The sequence below is a fragment of the Colossoma macropomum genome, unplaced genomic scaffold (assembly GCF_904425465.1).
Source record: "Colossoma macropomum unplaced genomic scaffold, Colossoma_macropomum, whole genome shotgun sequence".
Taxonomy (NCBI): domain Eukaryota; kingdom Metazoa; phylum Chordata; class Actinopteri; order Characiformes; family Serrasalmidae; genus Colossoma; species Colossoma macropomum.
This window is the reverse complement of record NW_023494786.1, coordinates 28,415,692-28,438,261: the sequence shown is the minus strand read 5'-3', so window position 1 is coordinate 28,438,261 and position 22,570 is coordinate 28,415,692. Positions and strand designations below refer to the sequence as shown.

The 22,570-nt window shown below is 40.8% G+C and overlaps 1 protein-coding gene across 1 annotated transcript in view; it reads left to right on the top strand.

Annotated features, from left to right (window-relative positions):
* Positions 1-22,231, top strand: part of kirrel3l (kirre like nephrin family adhesion molecule 3, like) — a 73,622-nt gene extending 51,391 nt beyond the window's left edge. The window contains exons 5-15 of the mRNA XM_036565265.1: positions 4,348-4,498; positions 5,613-5,718; positions 6,473-6,621; positions 7,375-7,502; positions 12,698-12,824; positions 13,398-13,498; positions 16,180-16,378; positions 18,807-18,911; positions 19,130-19,239; positions 19,865-19,954; positions 20,385-22,231. Coding sequence (XP_036421158.1) covers positions 4,348-4,498; positions 5,613-5,718; positions 6,473-6,621; positions 7,375-7,502; positions 12,698-12,824; positions 13,398-13,498; positions 16,180-16,378; positions 18,807-18,911; positions 19,130-19,239; positions 19,865-19,954; positions 20,385-20,885 — 1,767 coding nt within the window. The 3' untranslated portion in view covers positions 20,886-22,231. The remainder of the gene's footprint in view (positions 1-4,347; positions 4,499-5,612; positions 5,719-6,472; positions 6,622-7,374; positions 7,503-12,697; positions 12,825-13,397; positions 13,499-16,179; positions 16,379-18,806; positions 18,912-19,129; positions 19,240-19,864; positions 19,955-20,384) is intronic.
* Positions 22,232-22,570: the final 339 nt, after the last annotated feature.

Below are 22,570 nucleotides of genomic sequence, written 5' to 3'. Positions count from 1 at the left end.
AAAGTGTCACATTTGTCATGCTCTCTGACCACGCTAAACGGCACTAAACTCCACATTTAAGAGGGCAGGAAGAGGGAGAAAGAAAAAAAGGAGAGATAAAGGGAGACGAAAGAGAGAAGTGCGATGGCGGGATGAGATGGAAAGAAAAAGACAGAATAAGATGCCTGTTTAAGAGAGAGGGGTGAGTGACAGGAGGTGAAAAGGAAAAAACACAAGGTGAACAATAGGAGAGAGGGAGAGAGACAGGTAGGCGGATGAGGAGAATGGGAATGGAGTAGTAGGGAAGAGAGTAACTGTGACAGTAGGAGAAAAAAGAAAAGACAAGGAAAATGATAGAGGGAGCGAGACAGGTAGGCAGATGAAGACAAAGAACGGCAAAAAGGAGAAGAGTAAAGAGGAGGTGAGGGAGGATGAGCCGCTCAGAGATGGCAGAAAGAAGAAAGAGGGAAAGAAAGTGAGATGAGATGGAAAGAAGTAGAAAGAATAAGATGCTTGTGACAGGAGGAGAAGGCGGACGATAGAAGGACAGGCTTCAAAACAGGTAGGCGGATGAGGACGAAGAACAGATGAGAAAGTGAGGGGAGGAGAGAGGAGAAAGTAAAGGGGAGGTGAGGGAGGACAAGCTGCTGAGAGATGGTGGAAAAAGAAAGGAAGAGAGAGGGATGGAGTGGAAGGGTGTTGACAGAGCAATGCGATTCAATCTAGCGTAAAAATGCTTTGAGTGAGTCGGAGGTAAGGCTGAAGTGACTCGGGCATCGATTGACCCCCCCAGCCATCCGGCCGTCGCACCTCAACCCAAAATACCGCCTGTGCAGGTTCAATAGTTTATAATAGAAGTTGCTCTGGTGGTCAGAAGACAACAAAGAACAATTAAAATTTTTAAAGCCAGGTCTTGCTTTTGCCAACTGACTCATGATGCGATACACACTGCAAAACATTTGCTCTGATTCAATACATCATGATACACTGTGATGTCAGAATTGGACTGCAGTGGATAACATCATGGACCACACAACATGATGATTTAATTATGATGTTACAATGGCTAATATCATCATGACAGTTGTGATATCATAATGGCTAACATCACAGCCCAATTGTGACAACGCAGTGGTTAACATCATGGTCCAGTTGTGACATCACATTGGTTAACATCATGATCTAAATGTGACATCACAATGGTTAATCATTATTATCCAGTTGTGACATCACACTGGTTAAGAATGCCACGATCCAATTGTGACATCACCATAGTTACCACCATGATACAACTGTGACATCACAATTGCTAAAAACATCATGACCCATTCGTGACGTCACAGGAATGAATATTATGATCCACTTGTGACATTACATTGGTTAACATCATGATCCAACTGTGACATCACAATGGTTAACATCATGATCCAGTTGTGACATCACAGTGGTTAACTACATGATCCAACTGCGACATCACAACGGTTAATCATTATTATCTAGTTGTGACATCACAGTGGTTAACATCATGATCCAACTGTGACATCACGGCAGTTACTATCATGATCCAATTGTGACATCACAATGGTCAACATCATAATCCAACTGTGACATCACAATGGTTAAACATCATTATCCAACTGTGACATCACACTGGTTAACAATGTCATGATCCAGTTGTGAAAACTGTGACATCACACTGGTTAACAATGTCATGATTCAGTTGTGACAACTGTGACATCACAGTGGTTCACAGCTACATGATCTGGTTGTGACATCACAACAGTTAACAACACCAGGATCCAACTGTGACATCGTGGTTCATTTTGGTTAAACAACCAGTGCTAAAAACCTAATACAATTCAGTACAGGAAATTTCAAAAACAAAGTCCAAGTAGAAATTAGAATCCAAGTATATATTACACCCAGCGCAAGAAAACAGATCAAATTCAACACTTAAGTACCTGCAGGTTGCTCACAATTTACTGAGGTGCACTCAAAACACAGCACAGAGCAGTTACCACCTGCATCCTTAAGACAAAACAGGGGCAGTACGATTCTATAAAATGAAATTTAAAATAAAAGTGCTAATACAGTTAACATCAATATGGGAAAAAGCCACAAGCACAGTGAGTCAGAATCAAAACACAGGTTATAATTCATTTAAAATCCAGAGTGCCAGCGGTGGTGCAGCTAAAGGAGTGCAGGAGGGCAGCTAAACTTTAGCGCGGACCACAGCCCCACTTAGCCATATCGATCCAGCAGTGCACAATAAACAGATTTAAAAGATGATGAGAAACAGGAAGAGCTGATGGAGGGCTCTCTGGGAAAAAAAATGTGCTCGCAGCAAAACAGGATCATAAAACACACGAGCTCACCTGCCACGCTCAGGCGAACGGAGCTCTAATCCTGCTGAGCACTCAGACTGCTCAGGATACATCCACATTCATTTAGACAGGATTAAAACTAGGTGTTGCCAAGTGGCTCCTAATATGATAGTCTTTATGATACATGTGTCATGTTTGGATATATCACAGTGGGTCATGATGTCACCATTGGATCACAATTGCTGGTGCTCAAGGAATTCTGTTTTTATGGTAGTATTAAACATGAGTTGATGCAAAAGCTATGTAGCAAATTTCTATCTGTGTATAGAAGCCATTTGTTAGCCTTTTTGTAGCTACTGCCTTCAATAGGCCTTAAATAGGTACCTTAAATACGTATCCATAGTATATGAATCATAGCAATGGGCATGAATTATTATTGTATTATTATTACTGACCCAGAAATAAGTTTTGCTAGTAGGGGTGCGGAAAAACTCGATTCTTAGATGCATCGCGATGCGGACGTGAACGATTCTGAATCGATTCACAAATGTCAAAAATCGATTTTCTAAATATTTAATTTATAACGTAATGTTGACTGAACGCAAAGGGCGGAACTGGAAGTGCGGAAGTGCAGCGCCCGGACAGTCTGTGGCGGCACATAACAAAAACACAACGGGATGAGTGAGAAATCCGACCGGCTCCCTCTGCATTAAAGCCAGGTTAGGTCAGGAGTCACAACACAAATGATAAGAAGAGCCATTTTGTCCTTTCAACAAAAATCAGACCACCTTAGGAGCCGCAACATTTAACGCCCAGTATGTCTCAGTGTGTGATAATGTTGTAGTATGGGCTAAAAATATAAACGAGAGCGCAGATTTACTTCGCTCTGCTTTAAGCTTCAGCTTTAGCCGCTTTCCTCCCATCTCCGCCAGAAAACCTTTCTTCAAAACTAGATCAGTTTCTTGTAAAATGTCTCAGCGTCCGGCTGTTTTACGAGGCTGAAGTCGCTTCTCATTTGCCAGCTTCTCGTTCTGATTTTCCCGTTCCACCTTAAATTCTGCCTTAGGCGCCGAATGTAACTGCTGCACCATTTAAGGTGGAACGGGAAAATTCGAAAGAGAAGCGAGTTCATTTTCGACTTTTTAGAGAAAGACAGTCTCTCATTGCAGATTTAACCAACCGCGCTGCTTATAAATGCGAATAAGTCCTCCAAATGTTCGTCTTAATCTCTGTTTTTTCGTCCGCGGCCAGACTTTGGTGCTATGTGACCTGCTGTCTGCTCACTGTTCTGGGTCGTTCAGAACCAGGGCTTTCGCGCTATGCTGCACACTTTGGAGCCGAGATTCAGCGTCCAGTCTCGAAAACACAACACACACACACACACACACACACACACACACACACACACACACTCTCTCTCTACAACGAGACCAAAACCGAAGTTATAAGATCACGAAAGAAAACGGGCAGGATGGCTGTAACGTGCTGCGTGGACACCCATTACCACTTTCAGGGTAACAGCGCATTTTATCGCAGATGAGTGGCAGCAGCGTCTCTGAATGAGAGCCTTCTAGTTCACTTGCCACATCACTTCCATTTGATTTATTAATAAAAGACATTTTAGATATTTAAAGCAAAGTATTTGTAGTGATCCGTAATGCATTTACATTATGGATCATTACAAATACTTTGCTTTAAAACTACCAAGTTTTTAGACAGTAGGAAGATAGAGATCCTGTACAGAGAAAAAAGATGAATCGATAATCGTTTTATAATCGCATCGCAGCCCTCTGAATCGTAATCGAATTGAATTGTGAGGTGCCTAAAGATTCCCACCCCTATTTGCTAGTGTGCGTTCCAATAAAACACATAGTTATTTGATTAACATACTTAATTTTTTAAGAGCATTAAAAAAGTTATACAAGTAAAACAACACTGCATTTAAAATTGATTACATTATGTTCAGTATTACCACACATTATAACATTTATATATAACGTATGTTATATAAATGTATTAATACCTGGCTGGTTTCTTTCCTCAGTCTCTGATGGAGGATGGGAAGAGAGAGACAGCAGTCAGTTTGTTACCGATGGTGCCTGAGGACCGCGACTCTGGACGAACCTACACCTGCAGAGTCCTTAACCCGGCCGCACCCGCTGGACGCCAAACCTCCGTCACCATCAATGTTCAACGTTAGTGACATTTTAGCTCTTCAGAACACAACGGCATCGAACTTCAGGACCATTAGTTCAGTCTAGCCTAGTGTTTCACAACCCTGGTCCTGGAGGCCCACTGCTCTGCATTTTAGTGTTTTCCCTGATCCCAACACACCTGATCCAAATGATCCGCTCATGAACAGCCCATTATTAAGCTAAAATGGGTGTATTAAAGCAGAAAAAGCTGGAACTATTCAGTACGGTATAAGATGGATAAATCAATAGATTACTTTAAGCATTTCAGGCTCTAAATAATGTCTTTTCTCCAGCATTGAGTGGAATGCAAGGTCAAGAATAAGCTCCAACATCATAGACCATAGTGCTACTTTTGTATGCTATACATTTTTGTGCGTTCCTGCACATTCAGTTCCTCGGCTGAAGCAATTGCTTGGCAGAAAATAAAATTTGCACCATTTTTCCTTAATCACAAGTGTAGATGATTGGTCAAGACTGCACGGATATATAGACAAACATGCAAACAGAATGTAGGCTTCAAGGTGGCCGCTGCTGTGTTTAGATAAGTACTTTTGTCCATGTTTATAGATAACAGTATGCTATACAATGCCAGAAACAACATAAGCAAGTCTATTTGAGATTACAGCTCCACACAGATTTATATACAGGATTCGAATTGAGGGGTGGCTGAGCAGTCCCAGACCTCCCATAAGAGAGAAAAAACTGTCATTACTTTGAATAAAATTGGAATTTTCTGACAAAATGACAACTAAGCATACTTTTTTATGACCTAAATGATCTATTTAAAAGGTAGGATATTGGTATGTCTTGTAATCAGCTTCTAAATGTAAAAATCATTAATATTCAAGCAGATAAAAAGTGTGATATGTAATGCTTGTGAAAACCTACAGGGTTAAACTCCACAAAAATGTATTGTGAAAATAGCAGGTGATAATTCCTCTCCTCATAGTTAGACTTTCCCAGCGTAGGCCCCCTCCAAAGACCTCTGCCACAATTCGAACCCTGTTTACAGATACAGTTCGCATGATGTTAATGAGTATTCATAGGCTTTCATTATTTGGGATTGAAAAACGGTGTGATTAGCTCTGTGTAACCCAGAGGTGTCGTGTTTTAGATCCACCCTCAGTGACTCTGTCCGTCCAGCCCCAGACTGTGATGGAGGGAGCTAAAGTGTTATTCATCTGCTCTGCCTCGGCCAACCCAGAGATCACTGGCTACAGGTAAAGCAAAAAAAAAAAAGAAACAATACATTCAGCACATAATCCCAGCTTAGCAGAGCATCAGAGCAGATAACATCTCAGATAGGATTGGATTACGTTCACAATGTCTGGCTCGTGGCTGTTTCAGCATATTGCAGGCATGTGATAGGGGTAGACCTTACAAGGTTAGTCAGGTAATACTATGGTGCCATTTATACATTTGTACAGATGTAGTCCACAATGTTCCTCTGTCCCACAATTGACCTTTTGGAATATTTTCCAACCCTGGTTCTCAAGTATTGTTTACCAGTTCTAAGGAGCTAAATACTATGATAATCGATAATATCAACCAATGTGATTTTGTATATCGCTGCTGTTGACATAATTCAAAAATACCCACTGCCCTTTACATTATGTGTAAATTTGATGAATAGACCAAAAGAAATGTCCCAGAATGACTTAGAAAGACATCTGGTTCCATTGACTTACATTAAAAGTATGTTTTCTCCTTCTCCTGTAAAGTTATCATTTTGGAGATATGAGATTTTGTTCTGACAACAATATGCTAAAAAGATCTCAACAGACTCCAGTAGTCTTAAACACTGCTTTACAGACTGATATGATTGTCCTGCCTCCGGCCTCCAGATTTGCAAACATTCTAGATATTAATTTTGGATATTAAGTTTGATGTTACACACTTTTATTCAGAATTTGAAACCAATGATGTTGTAGAGAGCTAGCATCTTATTAGAATCCTTTTAAATTGCCTTAAAAGGTGGTCCAAAGGCGGCATCCCTATCTCCGAGGCTAATGGGGACAGTCTGGAGGTGACTGTCGATCACTCCTACTTCACTGACCCTGTATCCTGTGAGGTGTCCAACTCTGTGGGCAGCACCAATGTCAGCACACTGGTGGACGTACAATGTAAGTACAGCACTGGCTTTTAATTATCACTGTCAAGAAAACCTGCTTTTCTTTTTTTAAGCACCATTTGAAAATGTTTTTTGCAGTGGCTGAAGAATCCATAACGAATGGACCGATAGAAACTCTGAAAAGCAAACCTTCCAGCGTTCTTTTAAGTTACATTGACAGATTGTTTTGTTTTTGAAGGATCAGTACGTAACATTCACCCTTAGCGTCAAAACATAGATGTGCTGAAGAGTGTTGCATAGGCAGAGTGTTTACTGCTAAATTCAATGGCGTTTCATTCAAGGCAGTCTTACCATTTTCTATGCACTTTTCATGCTTTATTGGCTGCTGCTTTATAGAATATCACTTCAATACAACCTGCAAAACTCCCAGCCTGTGCATATGGTTTTGTTTATTGAGATAGTCTGCCATGTGTACTTGAAGTCCTGTCCAAGTATTCCCTTCAATGGGCTTGATCTGAAAGTTACACGTTCCTTTCACTTCTCAAGGCTGCAGTCATGCAAGACATAATAGACTTTGGTTGTGATGACGCACGTCAGAAGCACCATCAAATACATACATGCATGTGTATATCCAGACCACATCAAAAGCTCTCATGTTCTCATGAGACGCGCTCATTAGAGACGCTTATTACGCAACAGTAATGAAATGCTTTGTGTTTAATTTATGTGAGTAGAGATGTTTCAATAGAACTTTTTACCACATTGTCTCTGTTTTTTCTTTTTCTCTTTCTCTCTCATGCTCCAGTTGGGCCCAGGTTGTTATCCGAGCCCAAGCCCCTGACAGTGGACACAGGTATGGATGCTGCGTTCACCTGCGCCTGGACTGGAAACCCCCCTCTAACTCTGGCCTGGACTAAACAAGGATCTAGTGTGGTATGCCACCCTCTTACCTCATGTTTCTAATGCTGTTCACAATGTTCCTCTGATGAATGATTGATCTTGGGTGTGTTTCCCAATACTGGTTCTCAAGAAGGACTTGGCTGATATGTTTTATCACCGATACCAATTTTAATGAGTAAAATGTTACGATAACCGATAATATCAACTGATTTGATTTTAAATGAGATAAAAAATGAAACAGACTACAATAGTCTTTATTAAACACTGCTGAGTGACTGATCTCATCATCAGTAATTCAATATAATAAACAGCAGCTAATCCTATAGTACAGTCATGTGCAAATGTTATCTAACTGAAAATAAGTTAACACATCCTCCACAGAAAACACACCTCTGCACATTTTAATACACAGGTACTGTTTGTTTATCTGCTGAATTTAACGTATTGGAAATTAATAAAATGTAAAATGTGGCTTTTGCGGAAGTTATGGCACATTTTATGTTTTATGATTTTACAATATGTTAAACTCAGCGAATAAATAGAAACTGTGCACTAAAATTAGCAGAAATATGCCATATTTAGGGTGTTCTCTATACAGGGTGTGTTCACTTATTTTCACTTCAAACCGTGTCATTTCTCGGGGGCGCCCAAACTTTTACGTATGATTGTGTACATACAAAACAAGCCACTAAATAACTTTATATTCTGAAATGAGGTAAATAGCATGAATTCACTCTAAAGGAAGAGGAGCTTCCTTCATGTAACATGTTTGGTTGTTATTTAAAATAATATCACATCCTTGGATGTGTTTATTTTTTTATGTAACATCTTATATACCGTCTTTCTGCAGCCCCCTAGTGGCCACTCCACAGGCAGAATGGAAATGGACTCAAATATTTTTCATTATCATAATTAAATCACATATTTATAATCAAATAGCATACCGTTTCCTCATAACTCTATTATCAAATTAACTAGGCCGTACGTTGAACCGCTAGGGAGCAATGCTGATTGTAGCAGTTCCTCAAAGATGGCTCTGCTGAGACAAAAAGAAAAGCACCACTGCTCTTTCCTGGATAAAACAAATGCAAACAGTTGCTACAATAAAAAGCCATTTAACACAATAAAATCACTTTTATAAATATTGGCTTGATTGTTCATCCTCCAAAGATGAAGATCCAGTCGATCTCTAGTTTTGTAAATCATACATATTTCCAGGCCAGTGAAAAAAAAATAAATAAATAAACAAACAGAAGGAGCTACATACAGGTAGAAATTCATTTTATGGCTACTGTGAAAAAGGGTTAAATAGACATTATCCCTAAACGATAATATCGTCCAATTTTATTGGCCAAATGATATATCGGTCGAGCCCAAAACTGCGTATATTGGTGCTTTCCCAGCTCTGAACGTTGACTCAACTTATCAGCTAATTAATAAGCCCCTCTTGACATTAATATGAGTGCGTATGATCAGGGCAAATGCAAAAATGTGCAGTTCAGCGGGACGGCAGGACCAGAATCGGTAAACACTGATTTTGGGTATTAATGACAATCTGTATCGATTCGTGACGCGAAGCTTAAGAAGGAAACACTAAGCTTAATCACAGCTGATCTGCTCCCAGTACTGCCACAGATAAGTTTGATCAGAGGGATGCGTGGCGAATCGCTGCCATCTCGGGCATTATCCATTCACGAGAGCGCACTGGCTTAGAGAGCGAGCTGATTGTCAGCCAGCGCTGGTATATTTCAGCCTACTGTAGACCCTCTGCATCACACATCAGCCAAATATCTCCTGGGAACAACTCTCATGCTGTCTAATCGGATTTCACAAAGAGCCCGAGAAAGCAAACAAGGACCAAGAGAGGAAGGGGGGAAGAAAGAGACGGAGTTTTAAAAGCCAGAGGGCCGTGCTGAAGCAATAGGCTAATTTTGATGCTACAGCAACCCCCCCCCCTCCCCCCGACACTTCCTCCTCCACCCCTCTGCCCCATCTAAGAGCAGGGCTGATCTAATCCTCGAGCGGCGCGTTTACTTCATCGCCACGAGATATGGATTAATTGGCTAATTCGATGAGTGCCTGCGAATGAAAAATCGAGGGGAGCGCTAAACGGATTAATCTGAGTTTGGCGGGGTTGGGAGGGGAGGGGTGCCTAATGATCAATGGGGCCTAACGAGCCACCGCCGCGCGTGTTACTAACACAGCCGAGGCGAAAACGCATAAATGAGACTGCTAGCACATACACTTCTACAAAAAACGTGCTAAAAAGGGTTCTTTGGAGTGGCGCCATAAAAGAAGCTCTTTTGTTTCTTCATAGAACTTTTCAGTGGATGCTTTTGATTACAATTTTTTAAAGAACTATCAATTGAAAGGTTTCAGATCGCTCCAAAGAACCTTCCTGGCACAGTTATTTTTAAGAGCGTATGCCCAGTCCAGACATTTTTGAGACAGTAGTGCACTTTAGATGGTAACTGAAGGATTAGACCAGTCAGTTTTGAGAGATTTTATGCTAAAATGCACGCCTCTGAAGTAAGAAACTCGGCAGAAATTAGCTCCCTTAGGCTTTCATGAGGCATAGAACGGCATCCAATTTTGGGTTTGAAATGCTCTTCTACAACTACAGCATAAAAACTGCTCAGAAACATCACCTCCCCTGGTTATTGTGTGAATTATAATCGCCAAAAAATTAGCATCAAGTTATTAATTGCATGTTAACATGGCAGCTAGAATGCTAGCCACACTAGATTCAGTTAGCTGTGTTTCCTACAAGAGAGACAACACTGAGTCTCAGCCAGGTTCTAAATTGTATATTATTATTAGAAGTGCATTGTTATAAGATTTGGTCTTACAACTAGGGGGTAAATCAGTGTTTATTTATTTATTTATTTTGAAAATTTCATTTTTGTGTACTTTTCAACACAGCAATATTTGAGTGTGACGTGTCATTGAACTTAAAATGTTAACAGATTACGATAACTTAACAGTATCGCCAAGTCACTGTCCACGACCCACACTGCAAAAAATGGTATTGTCAACTGAAATTATCTGAAATCTAGTCGATATAGCTCATATTTCCCATTTTTGAGATTTGTGCGTTTATTATAAGATTATCTAGCTTATTTCTAGACATTATTTACTTGTTTTAGGTCATTTTATTAAGTTATCTCACTATCTTAGCAGATGAATTTGCCGGTTTCAAGCACATTACTTAAAACAAGCAAATTAACTACCAATATAAGTGAGATAACTTAATAAAATCACTTAAAACAAGTAAAAATGTCTAGAAATAAGGTAAGTAATCTTAAATTAATCTTACAACAATCTTAACAGGAGAAATATTAGATTTATTGACTATAAGATAATTTTATTCAACAAGGTACCATTTTTTGCATTGCAGTGGTTCAGAAATTCTGAATTAACGTGCTACAACGGACTGAATTGCAAAAAATTGAAATGTGCAGAGAACACAAAACAAAGGGTACTTACATGTACAGTGTAATGATTTTTTTATAAATAATAATCCTGCACAAAGCTAATACTCCACATATGTACAACAACACTGGCAGCTTCGAAGGGTCTACCAGCTAGGCTGAAAAAATCTAAGCAAAGCACTGCATTAGCACAAATGCTACAGAAATGACTCCACGGCATTAGCAGTATATGAGAGTTTCTAAGAGCCATTCTTGTTCTATGCCCCATGGAAGTCTATGGGAGGTAAAATCTGTACTTCAGAAGCACATATTTCATATAACACACTGCAAAAAATAATATCTTAACAAGTGAAAACTTCTTAAATGTAGTCAGTAAATCTAATATTTCTCATTATGAGACTGTTGTAAGAATACTATAAATTTATTCCACCTATTTCTGTACATTTTTACTTGTTTTGAGTGATTTTATCCAGTGAAAATGTCTTATTCCTTTGGCAGATTAGTTTACTTGTTTTGAGAAATAATAAAAAATTGAATGCTTTAAACAGGTAACAAGATCTGCCAATGGAACAAGACACTTTCATAAGATAAAACTGCTTAAAAACTAGTTAAAAATGTCTAGAAATAAGTTAAATAGTCTTACAACATTCTTACGACAGTCTCATAATGCGACATAGTTGATATATTGACTACATTTAAGATGTGTACACTCGCTAAGATAGTATTTTTGCAGTGCAAACACTCTTTAATGAACTGAATACTGGAAGAGGTCGAATCATTCTTTAAGGTGAAAGAATTACAGCTCCAAGTCGAAAGTGTCCCCTCGGTATCGAAGGCAGTGGGCCTTCTCCAATGTGAGGCTCCAGTAATGAAATAGATGACTGCTGCTAATGGTTATGGCTGCCTCACAGGAGCTGCAGGAACATTACAGACTGAAATAAACAGCACAGTATTGGTTTTGCAGGAGATCGTCCCGTACACATGCACTGGAAATATTGACGATGTGATAATGATATTCATGCAAGGAGTGTCCATATGGAGGAATTCTGTATGCTTCAACAGTGTTAATCAATAGTGCAACAAGAACATGGTAGTCTTTCTGGTACAGATTTAGCTCTTTAGACTACAAATGATGTTCAGTGGTCAAGCACTATTGTTGAAATTATTTAAGTTTTTTTTTTTTTTTCCTGGAAAACCTTGACATTTTTCCCTTGAAAACCATGCACTGGTCAAATTAATAGGGTTATGTTATGAGAACATATTACCCAAAGGCCCAAATACCTATGAATGAATACTTCAAGGCCTTGTGGGATTTACATTGTCGTTGTCAAAGGAAAACCTTGCTTTTCTAAATTGGAAAATTCCAAAGGGGGAAAAAAACACATTTTAACATTTACTGATGCAAGATTTTATTCCAGTTAATGCCCAATGGTCCATTCATCATGTAATCTTCACACAGTGTAAAAAAGCAGCTGGTGTTTTCAAATAGGCTTCTTTATTAGGTGGATATTCAGAAACAGCAACAAAATCATGAATTCTGCCAAACAAATGAGGCTGAGGAATTCAATGCTGTGCTACAGTATCTGCATAACATGATGAATAAAATATTAAATGCTATATATTAAATGCTTGTTGTAGGACAGAACGCTTTTTTAAAGTTCATTTGGGTTAATGCCTTATTGAGATCATTACACTCTTAAAGCTGTTTCATACGCATCATGTATCATAGCTCCAGGCACTGAACAGCATGTTTTGAGCATTGCAGTGTTACTGATGCTGTGTGTTCATGAATGGCAGGTTCTCAGCAATGGAAACACACTCCAGCTAAAGGCAGTTACTCAGGAAGACGCTGGGCTGTACACCTGCAAAGCCATCGTGCCCAGGATTGGTGTCGCCGAAAGAGACGTCACCCTCACTGTCAACGGTAAAGGAACTCTCTCACCCACACACACACACACACACACACACACACACACACACACACACACACTCAGTGCTCCAAACTGCTTATTAAAGTCATTTATAGAGTGTAAATGAATGTAAATGTCAGAGAATCTGTTTCTGAAGGAGCTATTTCAGGAGTTCATCCTGAACAGTTCAGTACAGACTTCAGTGCTAACAATGCAGCACTCAAAACACACCTATCTCTCTCTCTCTCTCTCTCTCTCTTTCTGCTTCCTCTATCTCTTTCTCTTTTTGGCACACTCTTGTTTCAATCCATTATAATTACTATTATTATTATTATTATTATAATAATAATAATAATAATAACAGTGTCTCACTTTTTGGTCTCTTTTACATTCTCTCTTTCTTTTCTCTCTCTTCTGTCTGTCTCTCTGTCTTTCTCTATCTATCTCTCTCTCTCCCTCATTATCTTTCTCTCTCTACTGCCTCTATCTCTTTCTCTCTCTGCCACACTCCACTCATTATTAATAATAATAATAATAATAATAATAATCATGTAATAACTCTCTTATTTCTCTTTTCTCTCTCTCAGGTCCCCCCATCATTACGGCTGATGCCACTCAGCAGGCTGTAAAACATTCGAAAGGGAAGCTCGAGTGTTTGGTGGGGAGCAGCCCCCCGCCAGACAAGATCGTAAGTGTTTATGTGTGTATGCGTGTGTGTGTGTGTGTGTGTGTGTGTGTGTGTGTGTGTGTGTGTGCTTAGACCCCGTTCACACCTGTTCATTTAATTCATCAGGGTAGAGATTATCCACATTAAATGCAGTTGTTAAAGCACCGTTTAAACAGGTCTAATCTGATCACTCAAACCTCTTCAGGACGCCTGAGACTCATTTTAACCAAGTTATACAAGCGCAAATGCAGCCATGTTCGACAATCAGAACCCCTCCCAATTCTGCGACTCCTCCCTCTGCCGTTCTGCATAACGGGAGAAAAACTCTCCCTCGACTGCTCTGACTAAACAGAGGCATCACTGCTCCCTCAGTTCAGCTCCTGATGGGGTTTCTGTTCTGAATTCAGTAGTTAAAGTAAACACAAAAGGAGAATTTTATTGTTTAAATGTCGCTCCTGGATGGCTCAGGAGGCGTATTGGTGATTCCCCGTTAATTCTTAATGAGAAACAGCAGTAGACAGAAAGGAGACACAGAAGAGGTAAAGGAGAGATTGAGAGCTTAGCTGCAGAAGAAGATGAGTGTTATTATCTTGGCAGATCTGAGCACAATGTGTGACCGTATTGAGATCTCTACTAAAACTCTAGAGGAGACTCTTTTTTCAGGAGAAATATCTGAGCAGCAGGTGAGATTTAAGCAAAAGTCTAAACTTATTGTTGTCTAGGAGAAACAGCAGAGATATTAAGGAGATGTTTTTAAGAAGGTTTTTTTTTCCTAAGCATCAGTTCAGGTGATCTTTACTTTGTTTCGTCATCATTCTCTGTCCGACTACAATACTATACATATTCATAATAACGTTACATTTTAATGCAGGCGGTCTATGACTAATGCAGGGGGGGAGTTATTCTAAACAGTCATCTTCTTGTAAGTGTTGGTGTAAAGCTGGTGTAAAGAAATGAATAACAGCTTGCAAAACTGTGATTTTTGAGGCATTGTTCATTTCCTCACACCAGCTTTACACCAATGTTTACAAGATGATGGTGTAAGGAAGTGAATAACTCCTTGCAACACTGTGATTTTTGAGGAGACACTCATCTTTTGAACAGAACAGGGAATACAAAGAATAGCACAGGCTAATGGTTGTTGCTTATTATGCACCATACACCAGATTTCAATTTGACCAACCAGAGACACATTTGCAGTTTAAATGCTAGTGGTTAAAATCGCATCAGGTTACAATACAGATACATTTGACATGAAACAAGCCGGTGTAAAAGGGGTCTTACACTCAGAACAGCATCATTCTTGACAAGCTTTTCCCCAAACACACACTTTTTCTGGTGTTTTTTTCCTTGTGTACATGTAAAACATACCTGAGGCTTCTTGACCACCCACAAAGATCTGGAGCTATCTTCTTTTCTTACTTGATTCTCTCTCTCTCTCTCTCTCACTCTCTCTCTGTTTGTGCATCTCACACAAACACACACATACACACACACACACACACACACACACAGACCCATTAGAGGCTGTTGGTTGAAGAGGCTGCTCCTGTATCTCACCTTTCCCCTCCCCCACTCTATGTAAACTTTAAACACCTCTCTCTATATATCTCTCTCTGTCTCTGTCTCTCTCTCTCTCTCTCTCTCTTGCAATTAGCGCCCAGTTCTGGTGACCCTTGTGACCCCCGCTGCACGAGCAAGGCCTTCACTGGATAATTAGGGTCTAAGGTGCAGAAAGAAAGAGAGAGACAGAGAAACAGAGAGAGAGAGAGAGAGAGCATGAGAGAGAGAAGAAACAGAAGAGGTGAAAGAGGATGAACGATGGGAACATACAACAAGATCAACAAGAGAGAAAGAGAAAGAAAGGGGAGAGAGGAAAAGACGGGGAGATAGAAAGCGTAGAGTAAAAGAGGTAAAGAAAAAGGATGTAAAAGGATAAATGATCGAGATTCACAACAAGAAGAGTAGCGAGAAGAACAAGAGAGAGAGAAAGAGTTGAGGAGAGAGGATAAACAAGAGCAGAAGAGAGGGGGTGAGTGAGAGAGCGAGAAGGAGCAAGAGAGAGAGAGATATGAGTGCTGTTGTCTGGGTGCAGGTTGTTATATTGTTAGCTCAGGCTGTTGATGGAGACCACAGGAAGCACAACACACCTCATCCCCCCTCTGTGATTCTGCACTGACCTGCTGAAAAAGAGCAGCTTGCTCGCCATCTCTCTCTCTCTCTCTCTCTCTCTCTCTCTCTCTCTTTCTCTTTCTCAACTGAAATATACTAGATCAGCCAAGTCATGCTTGGTGTCTGAAGCTTTGCTTCACTGGAGCTACGAGAGTGTCTGAATTTCTTCTGCACTTTTGTCCATGTTTATTGGTAACAGTATGTGATATGGTGTCAGACACCACATAAGCAGGTCTATGTGAGATCTTTCATTTGAGATTACTTAACTTGAAACAGTGTCTTATGGTTAAGGCGTGTGGTTTGTGCAATTTTAATAAGCTTCAATTACTCGTTAGCTACATTAATCTCGTATCTTCACTGCAGAACTAAAGCAAACCTCAGACACCAAGCATGTCTTGGCTGATTAAATTTGGGAAAAGGGGAAAAACTTGGGCTTTTTTGCTGAGCTATTAATTTACAACACTGAATGCTGTGCATGTCTGTAAAGCTTCTGTTTAAAAGGAGTCCAAAACTGTTCTGTCCATTCTCAGATGTGGACATTCGGGGACATGAGTTTGTCATCCGGCTCTTCTGGACGTTTCTCCGTTCAGACGGTCAACAGCGATCATGGCGTCGTGTCCTCACTCATCCTGTCTGAGACGCTGGCCCAGGACTTCCAGCTGCGATACAACTGCACGGCCTGGAACCGCTTCGGAACAGGCACAGCGCTGGTCACCCTCAAAGAACAAGGTGGGGCTTCCTCAACTGCTGTAGTCTCTTCAGCCAGACTTATGGCTCTATTTCCTCATATCCAAAACACATGTGCACTGGCCACTATTAGATATACCTACCTTGTTTCTATACTCATCGTCCATTTTAGGTCCATGTATCATATAGGTGCACTGTGTAGTTCTGCAGTTATAGATTGTAGTCAATTTGTTTTTCTGCATAATTAGTTAGCAACTCTATCTAGTTTATTAATGGCCAAGAACCCACTAGGACCAGCACTGAGGGGGTATTACTGGTCATTCTACATTTATGGCATTTGGCAGACGCCCTTATGCAGAGCAACTTACAATTTGAGCGTTTTACACAGGCAGGTGAAGGGAGTGTTAGGAGTCTTGCCCAAGGACTCTTATTGGTATAGTGTAGGTGGAGGACTGACCCCCAGTTTGCAGCATAGGTGTTACCCTCTACACTATACAAACCACTGAGGTGGCTACGATCTGTAACTGTAGAACTGCAAAGTTTATCTCTATGGTAAGTAGACTTGATAAAATGGACAATGAGTGTAGATGCAAGGTAGGTGAACCTAATAAAGTGGCCAGTTAGTCCAAGTCAATATACATGATGTCTTAGCCCTGGGACTTTAAATTCTTGGTTGGCATGGTGTGCAGAGCAGGCAACTGCTTGCAACTGTTGGCTAGCTAGTATTTAGCTTGATAAACGAAAGTTTGCCAACTGATAAAACCTGTGCACAGCAGTGTGCACACATGGCGGTGCGGATAGCCAGTCAAATTAACAAAATTCTGATAGTGGCAATTCTGACATACAATAAATATCAGACGGCCCGTACACCTCTGTGTGTGGAGCTTCTGAAGCTGAGACTACAACTGCTTCAACTGGAGAGATGTGGCAGCTGGACTGACTCAAAAAAGTTACTAAGACAGATTTACAGCTTTAAGTCTCCTTTTTGTGATCAATATTTCACTTTCTCTTGTGCTAAGGGGAGAGTGAGAAAGGGTGAGGGATGAAACGACGCAACGATTTAAGACAGGCTTTTAAGCCAAAGCCTGGCTTTGGTCATTTGTAATGGAGGGATGCAAACGAAAGCAACTCTGAAGAGGGAGAAGAAAAATGCCAAGACATGCAACTGAAGAGGTGCCAAGGGTTTTGTGATGAGATGAGTTTGTTCAGAGCATCTGGGGATAATGTAAGGGTTTCATTTAGTGGGTTATGTCCTGTGAAGTAAAGGGTCCTTTTTGGCTTCCTTCTTATCCTAGATGAATCGTGACAGGTCCTTCTTCAGAGTCAGCGGCCAGCGTGCAGGAAACTGGCTAAAGTAGACTCAGGAAAGAAAAGCCCTCCAGTAGTGCGCTTATCTTAATTATACACCGGCAAATCAATATCATTTAATCAGGAGATGGTGTACTTAATGAATACATCTGCCCCATAACACAGATATAGATTTTGAGCCTGAATCAATTAATTCAGGGCCAATGGGTACCCCAGCGTATCGCTTGGCTGTGCCTTTGCTCGGCACACGTAGAGGTACTGGAGCCTGAATTTGCTTAAATAAGGTTGAGCACATGGTAGTGGGGAGCGGGCCTTTGTAGTGGGAGACACCGAAAATGAGGTCCTAGCCAGCAATTTGCATCAAGGCAGAAGAGGCTTGTCTCAGGAGAGGCAGGCAGCAGTGCTATCTCCCGCAATCTCTAATTAGATTAGTGTCAGCTGCCTCGCTGCACGTCAGGCCTGGTTACCCCTCTTCCAGCCGAGATTAGAGCCAATCGCTGGGCCCTGGGACGCCACACTGGATGATTTTCTATATGTGAAGCCACGGCCGGAGATGTGGTTGAGGCGGATGGTTTTGAAGTGCGCTCGGCAGTCTGCTCTGGATCCTCTTGAGAATATGGCAGGGCTTGCTAGATATTGCGCCCAAGCATCCGTGATGAAACAACAAGATCATTCTTAAATTTTTCAGCTTCATAAGCTCACCATTTGTAGTGTGACTGGGTTTAAGAAATGGTTAAAGCTTACAGGGAATAGCTTGGCAGAAAAACCTGTCTTCTTTAGTTTGACACTGGATCTATGAGGCTAATTTAGTTAGCAAGTAAAGGAAGTTTATATACAGCTACAAACATAGAGAAATCTGGGTAATAAAATAATCACTGTTAATCACAGGTAAAGTAAATTGTGGCTTCAAGGTGGCTGTTTTTAGCCATGCTAATATCTGTTTTCCCATTTCAATAGAAAACAGTATATCAAACGTGCCTGTTACTGCCTACATTAGCTTGAATTTACGATTCTATGAAATACAGTTTTCCTCTTTGCGCTGTGCACACCATGACTTGCCAGACACACTGACACAGCTGTCAAACACTCATAAATATTCCTCTGCTTGCCTGTATTTATGATTGACGGTGTGATAAGTATTGCAACTCCCTCCATGTTACAGAGGCTCTCCCCATGCTGATCATCATCGGTGCTTCAGTTGCAGGCGGCTGCGTCTTCATCGTCGTCATCACCCTGGTGTCCGTCTGCTGCCGCCACACAGCCAAAGGTGAGGTCAAAGGTCAGGGGTTGGGGTGTGAGCACATTTTTATGTGTGCATTCAGAACACGAATGGGTGGCAATCAAACTGTCCAACTAGTAGAAGGTTAATTATAAGGGCAGCTAACTTTCCTGGCAAAGCGCTGACCTCTGCCTCTCTGTGGAGCGCTTTGTGAAGTTGTTCTCCTCATTAATCTCTGTCCACTCTCTCCTTTGCTCTGCCCACAGGTAAAAAAGGGACACGTCTGTCCAAGAGCGACATCCGTGTGCAAATCGTGCACAGTGACCACAATGCTGCCCGTGGAAATGACGATGAGGAGGATGTGAAGGAGCCGATGGTGAGCATCTCTAAAATACCTTTAGATTACCCTCATTAAAAAAAAGGTGCCAGGAAGGATTCTTTGTGCAATTCCATGAAAGAACCACTGTGGATTCCCAAGAGAACCTTTCAATGGATGGTTCTTTAGATAACGTCTTTTGTAATGATGTGTGAGTGTAAAAAACCTTTCTAAAGAACCTTTAGAAGAGAAAAGAACCATTAAATTCTTTATATTACATGATAGTTTTTTTGAGCCTTTAAAGGTTCTTCACACTTACAGTTCTCTTTTTCAGGCAAGGGTTCTTTAGGGAGCCAAAAGTGGTTCTTCTATGGCATCTCTGAAAGAACCATTTGTGGCATCTTTACTGTTAAGGGTATAAATACACAGTTAAAAGAGAAAAAATTAAAAAACAAAACGTTAAAACTTAATAAAAAATTCAATGTACTGCCAAAGTCGTACGAATATCATAAAACATTAGCCCATATAAAGACATTATCCAGCATTTGAGCTTTTTTAGGCTTTTTCATGCTTGGTCACACATTGTATAAGAACATCCTGAGGTTTTCGGAGCTCAGCTGGTTTGCAGTGTGAAAGTGCAGTCGCAGCAGTATGTAACCCAGGCGTGTGTGATTCTCTCTCTCAGGCTCCCAACAGCAGTGAGTCTCCAGGGACGTCCCGCACTGAGCACAGCGATCTACTAGAGGAGGAAGATGATGAGAGATCAGATATCAAGGTAATACTCTTTACAAAAATGAGAAGAGTAGTCAACGAAGTTCATCAAGTTCAGTGCAACATCTGTTAAAAATATGTAAAACACAGAAAGCTGCAGATTATGAAAAAATCCACTCAGTATTTTTGCCCACTAGCCACTTAATGAAGTGCACCTACCTTATAGTTCCACCATATAGGTGTACAATCTGTTGTCATGGACAATGTCAGTCACCTTTTTTTCATGGCATGGCGATGATGCCTTAGGTAGATGGTGGCTGGCAATTTGTGCACAAAAACAGATGAACTACAGTCAATAATTGTAAACTTTCAGACTGACCTTATATGGTACATGTACGGAATATAATTGCCAGTGAGGACTGGAACAAGATTAGCATAGCTAAGAAGCTGGCAACTACAGGTATATAATATTGCTGTCCTCTCTCACCACCCAGGACCCTACTAATGGCTACTACAACGTTAGAGGCCACGAGGACCGCCACATCACCCGCAGTGGCTTCTCTGAGTACGTCCCCAACTCTAGGCCGGTTTACACACCATCCCAGCTGCCCTCCCCCAGCCCACTGTATGGCCAGCAGGCCAATGCGCAGACCCGCATCTACGACTTCTCCAACCGATACGCCACCACCCCAGGAACACGCAGCACCTACGAGCAACAACCACAGCAACAAACGCAACAGCAGCAGGCCACACCCACCATTTACCCACAAGAGCCCCTGTATTCAGGCTCCGGCTACCTTCCCTCCACTTATGGCCGTGCCTTCACCAGCTATGTCAAACCAGCCTCCTACGAGAAGGTGGATGGCTACGAGAACTCGGACGAAGCCAGCAAAGTGTCCAGCTCATCCCGCTTCTCCTATGCATCCTCGCAGGTTTCCTCACAGCAGTCCGACTACGGACGCCCATCCCAGCAGCGCATGCAGACTCACGTGTGAACAAAGCAGTGGAAAAGGAGACTTACCCATGGCATGGCACGTTCAACCAGAGAAGGCTCTGGAATTGGAATTGGAATTGACTTGGAATTCTCCCTCCTCCAAACTCTTTTTCAGAAAGAAAGATTGTTGGGTCGATTTGAATGGGGCAGTGAGGTCAAAAGCTGTCCCTTGGTTGTTTGTCACTTCTTACCTGAATGTGGATGTTGAAGGAAACTTTCTGAGAAAGTATAGCTCTGTTGTGTTGTTCCGTCACCTCTTGACTGCATAAGCTAATTTAATTGTGTTTAGCCTCGTCTACTAGCTAAACTTCTGGTGAACGAATTCCATCCTTTGTATTTCACTCGACTTGTTGCATTTACGCAAGGAGACACATGAGAATGCTACAAGCGATCCCCCTTCTGGATCTCAGAAGGGGTTGATGATGTGATGGGACTAATGAAATGAACTGTTCACAAGAAAATGTGAAACTAACCTTTGTAAATGAGAACTTTCGTGACATTTCGCTGGACCACAATCAAAAAAGAAAAAGAAAAAAAAGACAAAAAAAGAGAACAGACTTACAATTTAAAACTTAAATAATCCAAAAAAATGGACAACAATGTCTTACTTGATGGCATGCTGAAGGAATTGTAAGCACATTTGTGTGTCCATGACATGAGGACTACCCTCCAACAAAGGAATTCAAGGATAAACAGACCAGACAAGAAAGAACTAGTGGTAGTTCTGGGTCTTTTTTTCAGAAGCCTTCCGTCTGCTGTTTGTGTCATGTTTGTTTGTGCTCTTGAGGGGCTATTTTTGAAGAATACAATGAACTTGCCGGATCGGCAAGAGAAGCGGCAATCCGAATGCAGTGAATAAAGGCTAAGCGTGCAGCACTTTGGGTACATTTCTGTCACTTCGGTGGAACAAAGAGATTAACCTCAAATGAAGATGCAACCCAGACAACGAAAGAGGGTGTCATTTTGTAACCATTGCCCAAAAACACAGCTGCCCATATGAAAATGGAACATATTGCAATGTGTTGTGAGTATATTCCAAAATGTAAATAGAATATATTGGAATGTACTTTCAATGTATTACCTTTTTGTATGGGTGGGTTTGGGGTTGATTTCAAATGTGCCTCGGCTGAGCCTAGTTGGTTGGTGGCAATCTGCGCTCTAAAGACAAGGTGCCATGAAGGGTTCTTTGAGCGAAGCAGTATGAAAAGAGACTTGTGAGTGCGAGGAAACTTTTGAAGACTTAATGTAGGGGTTCTATACCAATTTAAGGGTTCTTCCTAGAAACTTTAGAATGTGTGGAGGTTCTTTAATCCAAAAAAAGGTTTCTTCACACTCACTGCAAAAAATGGTATCTTGTCAAGTGAAATGATCTTAAATCTAGTCGATATATCTAATATTTCCCATTTTGAGATTGGTGTACACTTATTATAAGATTATTTTATTAATAGACATTATTTATGTGTTTTGGGAAACTTTATCAAATAAAATTAACTCACTATACTGGCAGGTAATTTTGCTGGTTTCAGGCACATTTCCTAAAACAAGCACATTTTTTGCTAATATGGTGAGAAAATTTTACTTAATAAAATTACTTAAAACAAGTGAAATGTCTAGAAATAATGTAAATAATCTTTAATTAAGCTTACAACAATCTCAACAGGAGAAATATTTGATTTATTGACCTTA